The sequence below is a fragment of the Pseudopodoces humilis genome, chromosome 18, assembly GCF_049639895.1.
Source record: "Pseudopodoces humilis isolate 2021_Gansu_Grassland_sample_001 chromosome 18, ASM4963989v1, whole genome shotgun sequence".
Lineage (NCBI taxonomy): Eukaryota > Metazoa > Chordata > Aves > Passeriformes > Paridae > Pseudopodoces > Pseudopodoces humilis.
Window position 1 is genome coordinate 11,181,629 of NC_142217.1, and position 12,194 is coordinate 11,193,822.

Below are 12,194 nucleotides of genomic sequence, written 5' to 3' on the forward strand. Positions count from 1 at the left end.
TTCCATTGGCCGCCGTTGGGTCACCGAGCGCGTCCCCACAGGACGGTGGGCGGGGTTGTGCCGTCCGGCCGGGGCGCGCAGGCGGTGCGGGGCGGGCGCGCCGCGGCCGCTCCCGGCGCTGACCGAGCGGGGCGGGAGCCTGAGGAGAGTGCGGCGCGTCCCGCCCCGCCGGGGCCCCGATGGAGGCGGCTGCGCCCTGGTGAGTGTGTGCAGTGACCCAGTAGCGGCCTTGGTTCCCGTCTTCGCACCCCCCGCCCAGGCCGCTCTCCTCCCCTCACGGGAGCCGCGCTCCTCGCACGGGCCGTACTCCGGCCGCCGGCGCGGTTCCGGCTTTCACTCGGTTCCCGCCTCCCCTCCCGGCTCGCTTGGGGAAGCCTGAGTGGGGTTTGCTGTCCCTCTCTCCCTAGCCCGCTGCCCGCCGGGACCATCCGGCCCATCGACCGCGGATCTGTCCATCGCATCTGCTCGGGGCAGGTTGTACTGAACCTCGGCACTGCCGTGAAAGAGCTGGTGGAAAACAGCCTGGATGCCGGAGCTACCAACATCGGTAACTCGTCCTCGAATTTCATAACGTTTCATAGGCTTCTAAAGTACATCTTTTTCCTCAAAACCGAGTGCACGTTAACAAACCTGGGCAAATACTTTCTGCTTGATCCAAGCGTGTTTGCAGTGATTTTACTCCTCAGGTTAATAAAACATTCTGATTCCCAGGCTCCGGCTGCATTCCTAGTAGCCTGTGAGACTGTATTATTTAATTTCTAACCCCTTTGGCCATTAAAAACGTATGGCCTATGCAGCAATGGTGATCAGGCTGTGCCAGCCGGTAGCCTTGGGCTAGCACAGGGTAAAGGCAGAGCTGGTTTCCAGAGCTCCTAGGGTGGTGGCTGGGATGATTGGGAAAACTTCTGTTCAGACAGAAGTTCAGTGAAGCTGAATTACCTGGAACTACATGCTAGTTTGCATTAGATTGACCTGACTTTTGACAGCTATCAGGATTTTTTTTCTGTTATTATTCAATTTTGACATGGAAAGCTGTAATTTGAAAAATTGACTTGAAATGCAAAATTGATACTAAACACCATGTGTGAGCATAAAGAATTAAAATACTTTATGACTCAATTTTATAGATATAAAACTTAAAGATCATGGAGCAGAACTGATAGAAGTTTCAGATAATGGAGGTGGAGTGGAAGAGGAAAACTTTGAAGGCTTGAGTAAGTTGAATTTTTTTCATAATTCAGTTATGGGCATTTAGTCTGATCATATTTAATGGACACTTGGCTTTTACATAATGTTTGTGTTACCTGCAAGACTTGAGGGACTCTAGACTGATCTTCTGTAGTGCTCTTGTGGTTATAGTTCTTGTAAGTCAGAAATAGTCTTTGGTTTCTTTGCTGATTTAAGTGGTACAAGTAATACAAATAATCTTAGAAGAGAAAATCTTATAAATGTTCATGTGGAATAATGCATGTTTAATCATTGGTCATTGTTGAAGGAGTTGAGCTGTGTGGAAGTGGCTGCTTTAGGAAGGTGAATTATAAACTTGAGTATTTGCTGAAAGGGAACTGATATTGCACTGACGGTCAAACTTCCCATTTGCTAGTTTTGAATTGCATAAAATGGGAGCAGAAACAATATTGTCTGATGACTCTAACTAGCCACTGCAACAGAAGTACTGGAATTTCTTTTTTGATAAAACAACTAGGAATCTTTTCCCCCATAGGTTATTACTCAGTAACTTTGGTGTTCATTGTACGTTTTTGGTACATCAGAAACTCAGTCTGCTGCTGTTCCAGTGCAGTGAAAGTTCAGGGGTGTTGCTGCTAGGTCAGTTTGTACTCCTTCCAAAACAGTGATCACAATCACAACAATTCGGTGACTGGTGCTGCACTGATGGTGTGGACTGAGTCCTCCTCAGCTGTTGTGGTGGACTGGGTTTATGCCACAATGCACAGCATAGGTTGCAGCTGTTTTCTGGCAGGGCAAAATCTGTGACAGGTCCAGCAGCAGCAGAGGCAGGTACTGTGTCCTGCTCTGAGGTATCTTGTAGTGCTTATACCAGTAATGCTGAATAAATCTGTGATGTAAGTGTGAAATAAGAGGTGCATATGAGGATTTTAAAGAAATCTTTTTTATAGGAAAAAGGGAAAGCAAGCAGTGTTTTGCCTTTAATCATTATGTAAAATACAATGAATAATACAGAAGGTTTTTTGCTTCTTGACATGCATACAAAATCTACTTGCATAGACCAGTGTCACTTTGAAGTGAAGTATGTTTTTGAAACATCTTTTTCCAGCTCTGAAGCATTACACATCAAAGATACAAGATTTTTCTGATCTAATACATGTTGAAACATTTGGGTTTCGAGGTGAAGCTTTGAGTTCACTGTGTGCATTAAGGTAATTAATATTATTTATTAGTAGTAGAAAGTTACTGTATGCACAAAAACACTACACCCTTTCAGTTATTCAGTTATTATTGATAAAATGAGGCTTTGGAAACTTCCAGTTCCTTACTCTTAAGTCAGTTTCAAGCAATAGATTGTCGTCATCCTGAGTGGTTTCCAACCAAAATTATTCTATGATTCTAAGCACCTAATTGATCATTTTATATACAGAATTTAGTGTTACTTAAGTACGCAGCTCTTTACAGGGTGGGATTGTGTATTTGCATGAGTGTTTGATCCTCTGATTTAAAGCACTGTAATATTTGAGTGCTAGTTGTTAGGCTGTAACTCATTAAGACTGTATTTAAATTTCTTTCAGACCAATTGTACATTTTAAATCAGCTTTTGTACACAGTGCTGCTGGTATCTTTTAGAATGAGGAATGTAATGTTCAGCTAAAACTAGATTTTAACACTGAGTTTTATAAGAGGAATGAAAGGCATACAAATAAGAATGTGTAGCTAGGAAAACTTTATACTACTCTGAAGAGCAGGTTCTTAGTTGTTTATGGGGAAGTGTTGTTTTAATTAAATTAGTAGTATTGCTGTTGTTTCCATGCTGCTTGACATGAGGATTAGATAAGATGATATGGTGCTCAGTGAATAATTCTTTTGCCTCTTTCCTCCCATTAGTGATGTTACCATTTTCACCTGTCATAAGTCAGCAAAGGTTGGGACTCGTTTGTTGTTTGATCACAACGGCAAAATTACTCAGAAGACTCATTTCCCACGACAGCAAGGAACAACTGTTAGCATCCAGCAGCTGTTTTATACGTTACCAGTGCGGCATAAAGAGTTCCAAAGAAACATCAAAAAGGTAAGGTCAGAAATTCTCCATTCAAAGGAGTGTCATCCCCTAGAATTTTTCACTACTGAATGAAATTCAATTATCTGTAGAATGCATTGATTACAGACTATTTCATGCCTGTCTTACATCTTAATTAAATAACAAAAGTCTTGTATGGTTTTCTCTTCTCCTTTGCAGTATTTGGGTTTAAAGGTACATTTTCAGATTTTGAAAAGAATCCATATCATGATCACTTATCTGTATTTTAAAACCAGGGACTACTGTGTTGTGGCTAAATATCAGTCTTGTAAATATCCTATTTATTTCTAAAATACTATTTTTCATATATATATTAATTTAGTTTGTAAATATTTAAAAATCCTTCCTCTTTGTTACCTGCAGGTATTGAATGCATTTATTGAATTTATATATATATATATATATAACTTTTTTTTTCCTTTAATAGGAATATGCAAAAATGGTCCAGCTGTTACAGGCCTACTGTATTGTTTCCAAAGGAGTGCGGATTAACTGCACTAATCAAGTTGGCCAAGGGAAAAAAAGCTGTGTGATATCCACTGCTGGAAGTCCCAGTTTAAAGGAGAACATTGGAGCAGTATTTGGACAAAAACAGGTATTGCTTTTATTATTGAAAAGCGAGAGAATGTAGCTATATAGAGGGATTTTTAGTATCTAATAAGGTGTGAGAGGATGGAGTGTTGGCCTGCAGCTCACCCTACAGGCTGACAGAGGAGAGATGCCGCAGCTTCCACAGCTTCCTCTGAAAGTCCTGGATGTGCTCAGAGATGTTTTAAGAAAGAGAAATTATTTAGGAGATGGGGTTATGGCTTAATATCCCTCTGAAACCAGTTTTAAGAGCTGTTGTGCCAGCAAATGGGCTGTGTGTCTCAAGAACAAGCCAATTTAAAATATCCTTAAAATGGTGTGATGTGACAGCCTTAACTGGAGAACAGAAAACTGAGGCGTATTCACTTTTGCAAGCTCTTATATGAAACTAAGTTTTATTCTGGATAACCTTTAAATGAGATTGCAGTCAGCCCCTGTAAAGCTGTAGACTGTGATAATTTCTAAGGAATAGCTATAAAAATAATTGTTATCCTCTAGATGAGAGCAGAGATGAAAAAAAGCTCAAAAACATCCTTTCTGCAACTGTATATTACAATTATCAGAAATACTGAGTGGTTGATAGCTGCTGGCTGTTGATAGACAACTTTTCCCTCCACAGAGCCCATACAGAAATCTCAAAACCTGTTCATGCTGTGGCTGAAAGATGAGAAGGAGGATATAACTTTGTCTTGCCATGTGGCACCGAGCATAGTTGAAAATTGAGTGTTATCTGAATAAAATGTTTAACTTATAGCCTGTTTTTTAATATTGAGTTCTTAAATTGATAGAAACTGCTGTAATGGCAAAAAAATAACAGTGGCATGACTGGAAAAGTGTTTGTGGTAAACAACTGTTCTTAGGGAAGTTGTGATTCAAATAACACATTTTTTATTGGCATTTCAAAAGAAACTTCTATTACTCTTTTTGCCTTTTATTTTAGCATAAAACCTGTTTAGGTCAAACTGTCAATCATTTTGTTGTTCAGCCTGTGTACATTTAATGTAAGAGTGTGTGAAATAACTAAGGCATATGTTGTATCAGAGGATGAGAACAGGCATTTCTTAAAGGCATTTTTCTGTTTCTCAGTGATCAGTGCTATTATCTTCTAGTAGGTTTGGATATTTTAAGTGGTCAGCCAAAACCCACCATTTTCTCAAATTTTCAGGCTAATAAATGACTATAAAATAAAGGGAAAAATCTGTGAAAGTCTTATAAGTTGCTTATTAAGTGATGTTTCACTTTCTTCCCTCATTTTTTTCTTTTCAGTTGCAGAGCCTTATTCCTTTTGTTCAGCTTCCTCCTAGTGAAGCTGTTTGTGAAGAATATCGACTCAACCCTGATGACATGCCACAAAATCTTTATAGGTAATTAGGAAAGTACAAACCACTGCTGCCTGTGGCACTTTACCATAAACCGAAATTTAAAATAAAAAAGTAAAAGATATAAAAAGGTATACTATTGAAAAAAGCCAAGAACAGCATAGTAGATATTGGGATAAAGTTTTGTAGTAGCCTTTGTCAGACAAGGAATGGGGAGAGGCAATGTGTATAACCATATTCACTGATGCTGTATAATAGTGCTTCCTTAAGTCCCTTATAAAATACTTTCCCCTTAAACATGCTTTTCTCATCCATTTTACCTTACTCTTAACATTATTTATCCAACAGTATTACTGGCTTCATTTCTCGTTGTGACCACGGTGTTGGGAGGAGTACAACAGACAGACAGTTCTTCTTTATCAATCAACGTCCCTGCGATCCAGCAAAAGTGAGGGAGTTGTTTTTCTATCATCAGCCCCACTAACTCAATATTCTCTGAAAACCTCAGGATTAGTAGCTCGTGTATGTTTGTTTCTTGGTAGTAGAAGTTCCTCTGTCTCAAGTTTCTATCTTAGTTGTTTATTTGAGTGAACAAGATCTCAATCATACAATATATGTTTTAGTACATTAATTAATATACACTGGTGCAAAATAGAAGATAATATTTTTGAAGTTTATTGTTTTTTCACCTTTTTTGCAGGTTGTGAAGATTGTGAATGAAGTTTATCACTTACACAATAAACACCAGTATCCATTTGTTGTCCTTAACATTGGGGTAGATTCTGGTATGTTTTAAATAATTTTTAGCAACTTCAGTAAAGGCTATTACAATTTATTCATCAATGATGTTTGTATTTAGAGAATATTGCCATTTTCATTCATATGACTTTATGCACTCTGGGGATTTTTTAATGCTCAGTTGATGAGGGAGAAATAGTCTAGCTGTGGTTTCACTATTTTTCCCCTCCAACTTTCCTATACTCAAAAATAACTTCTTAAGTGGTGAGGAGAAGGTCATCTTAAATACAAGGAAATGTGTATCATGTTTTTGTTTGCTGGAATATTGAGACAGTTAAATGTGATTTGCAGATAAAATGGCAAACAAACCAGAACTAATTCTGTGCAATACCGTTGCATTTTATTTGTAAAGCAGTTACTTCTTTCTTTTTTTCTTCCAGAGTGTGTTGACATCAATGTAACTCCTGACAAAAGACAAATTTTACTTCAGGAGGAAAAGTTTTTATTAGCAATTCTAAAGACTTCTCTGATGGAGATGTTTGGTAGTGATGTTAACAAACTGAATGTCAATCAGAAACTTCTGGACGTTGCAGGTAGGACACAAAATGTGGAAGTTTTGAATATGATATATATCAGAGAATTAAAAATAGAGGATTGTGTTTTTAAATACCCAAAGAAGAAATGAAAAAAAAAATAAAAAAAATAAAGAAGGACCTTAAATTACTAAGTGATTGTTATGGAAATGACACATGCCAGCAAGCAGGATTTACAGGCAACTTTGTGAGGAAAAAACTAACACAGAATTAATTGATAAAGCTTGCAAAAGATTTCTCCCAAGATACTAAAAGAGGTCTGTGGTTTCTTTTATGAAAATGTCTTTGAGAAAGAATGGTTAAGGGGTCATAAATAAAATATGAAAATTAAGTATGAGTTTTTTGGATTTTAAACTTTGATTCTTTTATGTTATCTACATAAATTGATGATTATCTTGTGACTGTGTAGTCTTTCAAGATTGCTTTTCTGAGGAGTTAAGATCATCTCATCTTCCTTTCATTCAAAAATTCATTCTTCTAATTTTCCTTTTTGCGAACATATAGAATCAGTTGTAGCCTGATTCTCATTGTTATTTTAAATTAACCTTCAGTAAAATCCTTGTTGGACTGGCAGTTGACAAGGTTGAAATCCTCTAATGACCTGCAAATCCCATGTACTCTAAGTGCCTATCATGCCAGCTTCTTAACACTTTGCCAATGAAATTTTATAGTGACCATTAAAGTGTAAGAGCAATTCACTTTTCATTGTCTCTCTGTCATTAAACTCTTTGGATTATGTAAATAAATGTACTGATTGGACTGATTACTGTTTCAGTTTAGAAAGAGACTACAAATTCATGCTTAGTAGTGTCATGAAATATCTTGAAGATGTAACTGTTTCTGTGTTTGATATTAATGCATTTCAGCCCTATACTCATTGTCTGAAGCTTCAGGGCTCCTTTGAGCAGTTAGCTATTTTTCTTACCTCTTTTCATTCCCTTTCCTAAACCACATCATTTGATTCATGTTCCCAGCTAACTTAGATTCTTGAAATATTCTGTATTCTGATTTCATTAGGTAACTTGAAGAAGACACTTCCAGAAGAGACAGAAAAGCCTCAGGCAGAAGTGCTGTCTGACTCTGAGACTGAAAATCCAAGTGGTGAAAGCAAAAGAATAATGACTCTTGCCAGATTAAGGGAGTCATTCTCTCTCCATCAAGCTACAGAAAGTAATTTTCAAAGCTCTAAAAAGGTAAAACAGCAGCACAGTTTCCCTAGACAAAGGTTACTCGATACCACTGGGAGTACTGTAAAGATTCAAAAGGCTATCTTGACTAAGGAGGCTGAGAGTTGTCATAAGTTGGACTCAAAGGTGTCAGTTCCAAGGAGACACTTGAGAAAATTAGAAGATACTGCAGATTCTGGATTCTGTAGCATTTCTGAGTCAGATGGTGGATGTAGTACACCAGAAGCTGGAAGCTTCATCAATAGTGAAAGTGCAATTAATTCTGAAGAAGAATTCTGTAGCACAGAAGAACAGATGCAGAAGGAATGTCTTAAAACTGCTGGATGTAGTAAGAAGTCATTGGACTGTGATGTTCAGGTCTTGGGCACTGAACCCAAGCTAGATCAAGTGAATGACTGGACTGATCAAAACAAGTTCTCTCAAGAAGCCAATAGTTGTTCCCCAAGAGTAAAACGTTTTAAAAGCAGAAACTTTAAAAGTAAAGCAGATGATTCCAAGGCAGGTAAATATCCTGAAGCGAAGAACACTAGTGTTGATGTACTGGTGGAAGTTAAAAAGAAAATTGTGCCTCTTGAATTCTCTATGAAGGTTTTGGCAGAAAAGGTAAAAAAAGTAATACAGCAACAACAGAAAAACACAGAAACTGAAAATTACAGAAGATTTAAAGCAAAAATTAGTCCTGGGGACAATAAAGTAGCAGAAGATGAATTAAGAAAAGAGATAAGGTATTTCTACTTCTACTTGTTCGGTATATTTTATTCATCAGTTAATAAAATCAGTTAAGCAAAAATAAAAGACCTGTCTTGAGGGTGGGCAAGAGGCTTACATGTACCTGCTAGGTTTGGGTCTATTTTTTATTTAATGTCACAAAAAAGTCTATTTGATGCATTATTTTACTGGCACGGCACCTACTTGAACTAAGGGCAAACAGAATGTGGAAAAAGACACTAAAAAGGCCACAAACATCATAGATTCAGCTTAGATCAGCCTTGTAAATTGCATTGCAGTCGGAGAAACACCAGATTTCATGACAGAAAAAAACACATTGAAAAGACTGCAGACCTTGTATTCCCTTGTATGAATAAAATTTGGTGAGACGTACCTGGAAAAATAAGTTACTTTCAGGTGGTCAGGGGACAATAAAAGAGTGTGATTTGTTAAAATGTAAATTTAAAAAAATGTGTTAGGAAAGTCTTCTAATTGTGAAAAGGAGGCAGATATGTCAGCTGCCTTCAAAACCACAGTGCCATCTTCAGTGTTACTTACTTGGGCTATTGCCATATTGCCTGCTTCTAATTTTATTATCACAGTGGGGGAATCCTGTCTTAACGATGGATTTTGTTGTGCCAGAAATGGCCTCATCGATCAGTGGCAGATTTTCAACATTTATATCCTGCTTAAATGTGATTTTGATTTTTTTTTAAAATTTTTTTTTAATAATATAAAGTATGTTCTGCAGGGGACAAACAGAAATTTTTAAGTTTTACATGATAACTGATAAGGGTGTAATTTATATTCTTTTTATATTTTTTGTATACAGTAAAGAAATGTTTGCAAAGATGGAAATCATTGGCCAGTTCAATTTAGGGTTTATAATAGCAAAGTTGAATTCTGATCTTTTCATAATTGACCAACATGCTACTGATGAGAAATACAACTTTGAGATGTTGCAACAACACACTGTTCTCCAAGGTCAGAAGCTGATAGTGTAAGTATTTTCAGTGTTTCAACAATAACATGTTTTAAGTTGAGTTCAGTGTTTCAGAATGATGTCTATGATTTATATTTATGTAGCATTTCACACATTCAGAACATTTGAGAATAAAGTGGTTTTTATATTCTTTGTTTCAAAGAGTCAATCCTCACATAAAACATAAATTCCGTGGATGCAGTTGTAGCTGTGCAGCAAGTCAGTGGTCGGACAGGTTTCCCAGTGGGCTTTCATAGCAGCCCACAGTTTGGTAGGATATTGGAGCCTGTTCCTGCAACAAGGAATGCTGCCCAACTGGCTTCATTCTCCTGATTAACACTTGGAAGTAACTGTTTAGTAGTGAGATTTTATTTTTTTTTTAACAAAGAGTGAAAAGTTTTACTAAGAGCTCTATATGAAGTACTTCTAGGTTGTTTCTGAAATCTGTCTTAAGTGCTCTGCACTGTGTACCTATGCAATACTGTCCTTTTTCTCTCTTGGTTTCAGGCCTCAAAATCTCAATCTAACAGCAGTAAATGAAACTGTATTGATTGAAAATCTAGAAATATTCAGAAAAAATGGCTTTGATTTTATCATAAATGAAAATGGTGAGTTTTGACCAGAATTGCTGGAAGTAAAAGAGCTCAAAGGTTTAATCTTATTTATTATGCAAAATTGTCCTTGGGTGTTATCTGAAGCTTTGAAATAAGATGCATTATTGTATATGGGATGTTTGTTTTCCTAAGACTTATGATTCTGTGGTCTCTCTGCATGATTTAACAGAACATTGTAGATTATTTATCTCACATCTTTTTAAAGAACGTTTTGAAGACTGGAGTCAGTCTTTGACTACGTGACTGTATGTGCATTTTTTTGATATGTTACATTAAAATCCTTTTGTTTTATTAGTACATGTACAAGGAAAAATGTGGGCAAGTGCTAAATATAGTAATTTAAAATAGAAAGCATTGGTAACTGATTTTCTTTGGTTTTCCTTATGGCTTTAGTACTGACTTGCTTTGTTCTTTTGACCAAATTCTTTAACCTGCAAGCTCCTTATTGTTTCCCTTACACAATGAGGATAATGAAAATGCAGTGTGGTACCACTTTGCTATTTGGGAAGCCACTACACATTTTTTCCATAGTCTTCATTTCAGAATATCCCAGGGTTTATCTGGTCTAAAATGCTACTATCAATCTCTTACCATCATTAATCCATAGTGATTTTGTAGTCACATAAACTCAAAAAAGTTCCATAAACCATTTGTTCCTTGAAATTGAAGGGTTTGTTAGAAAGTAGATCTTCCTGCTTTTAAGTTTGTAAACAACTTTTTTCGGTTGATGTTAAAAGAGCACTGCCATAGTTACTACTTTGGTTAGTTAATCACATCCATCAAAAGATTAAATTTAAACATTAGTATATACACACATCACATAATATTAATGTTTTAAAGTAGTTCCTCAGTTTTTCTCTCAAGAAAAAGGAATTTTCTGTTTTTCTCTGTTTCTTTATTATTGTTGCAAACCTTCCAGCTCCTGTAACTCAAAGAGTTAAATTGATATCGTTGCCAACAAGCAAAAACTGGACTTTTGGTCCACAAGACATAGATGAGCTGATCTTCATGTTGAGTGACTGCCCTGGAGTGATGTGCAGGCCCTCCAGGGTCAGACAGATGTTTGCTTCTCGAGCTTGCAGGAAGTCTGTAAGTACTTCACTTGATGTTTGTGTTCAAATAAATAAATACGTTTCCTGATGTAGTGCAGGTGACTGTATGTGTATTGCAGGGCAAGTTTATTTACTGCTGAGTGTCAACAGCTAATATCCTTCCTTCTGTTCCTCATGGTTTTATCTAGTGTAACTTGGGAAATATTTCTGCTAGTTTTTTATTTTGTTCCAAACTAATGTGCTCATGAGCACCATGTTAGCTGTGTTTTGTCTTCTGATTGTCTGGTAGGTGTTTTTTACTTTTAATGCCTTGCACAGAATTTATTAACTGTAGTGGCTGAACTACTGCTCTGGTCAGCTGGCAAATGGAAAAAGGAAGTAATTCATTTATTTTCCTTTGCTTGCAGGTGATGATTGGAACTGCACTGAACGTGCAGGAAATGAGAAAACTGATCACCCATATGGGTGAGATTGAACATCCCTGGAACTGCCCCCATGGAAGGCCTACTATGAGACATATAGTCAGTTTAGACTTGATTTCACCAGAATAAGTCAGTGTCTGTTTATTAACATTTTAATTCTTGGCAATATTTTGAGCTTTTACTGTGACTCCCCTATTTTGAGTAAAAAAATTTTAGTCTTCAAAGTTGGAATAATAGCACTTGAAGGCATTCAGTAGGAATAACATTTCCTTGTTATTACTGTTGAGTCATCAATACCAACATCCTGGAATTCATGTAAATAACTTCTCTTATATTGTAATTTACTGTGTGTTGTACTTCTTTGAGCAGCAATCAAAACTTTTATAAAATAAATAAGTTTATATATAAAGATCAGGAGTAGGTGAACCTCATTTATAGCAAATACACTGATTCTTAAAATGAAGTGGAATGTGAATTTAAGTCCCTAGCAATACCATAAAACAAATATTAATTTTCTATGTTTATACATCATGTATATGATAATTCTAAAGAAAATGAAAATGATACACAAGTTAAAATATTTTTGATACCAAAGCTGGGTTTGATTAGATAATAACTTATAGCTTTAATATTGCATTTAATGATGAATTTCCTGTTATCTGTGTTTAAGGCTTGAATAGAATAATTAGTCTGGCATGATAGCTTTTAATTAACAGTGTT

General features: G+C 36.6%; 1 protein-coding gene across 1 annotated transcript; it reads left to right on the forward strand.

Moving 5' to 3' along the window:
• Positions 1-87: 87 nt before the first annotated feature.
• PMS2 (PMS1 homolog 2, mismatch repair system component) lies at positions 88-11,862 on the forward strand. Its single transcript, XM_014252464.2, has 15 exons — positions 88-199; positions 408-547; positions 1,128-1,214; positions 2,297-2,399; positions 3,079-3,262; positions 3,699-3,866; positions 5,126-5,223; positions 5,527-5,626; positions 5,879-5,963; positions 6,357-6,509; positions 7,527-8,421; positions 9,237-9,404; positions 9,894-9,994; positions 10,920-11,089; positions 11,460-11,862. The coding sequence occupies exons 1-15, from the start codon at positions 180-182 to the stop codon at positions 11,601-11,603; spliced, it is 2,616 nt and encodes an 871-aa protein (XP_014107939.2). The 5' UTR covers positions 88-179; the 3' UTR covers positions 11,604-11,862.
• Positions 11,863-12,194: the final 332 nt, after the last annotated feature.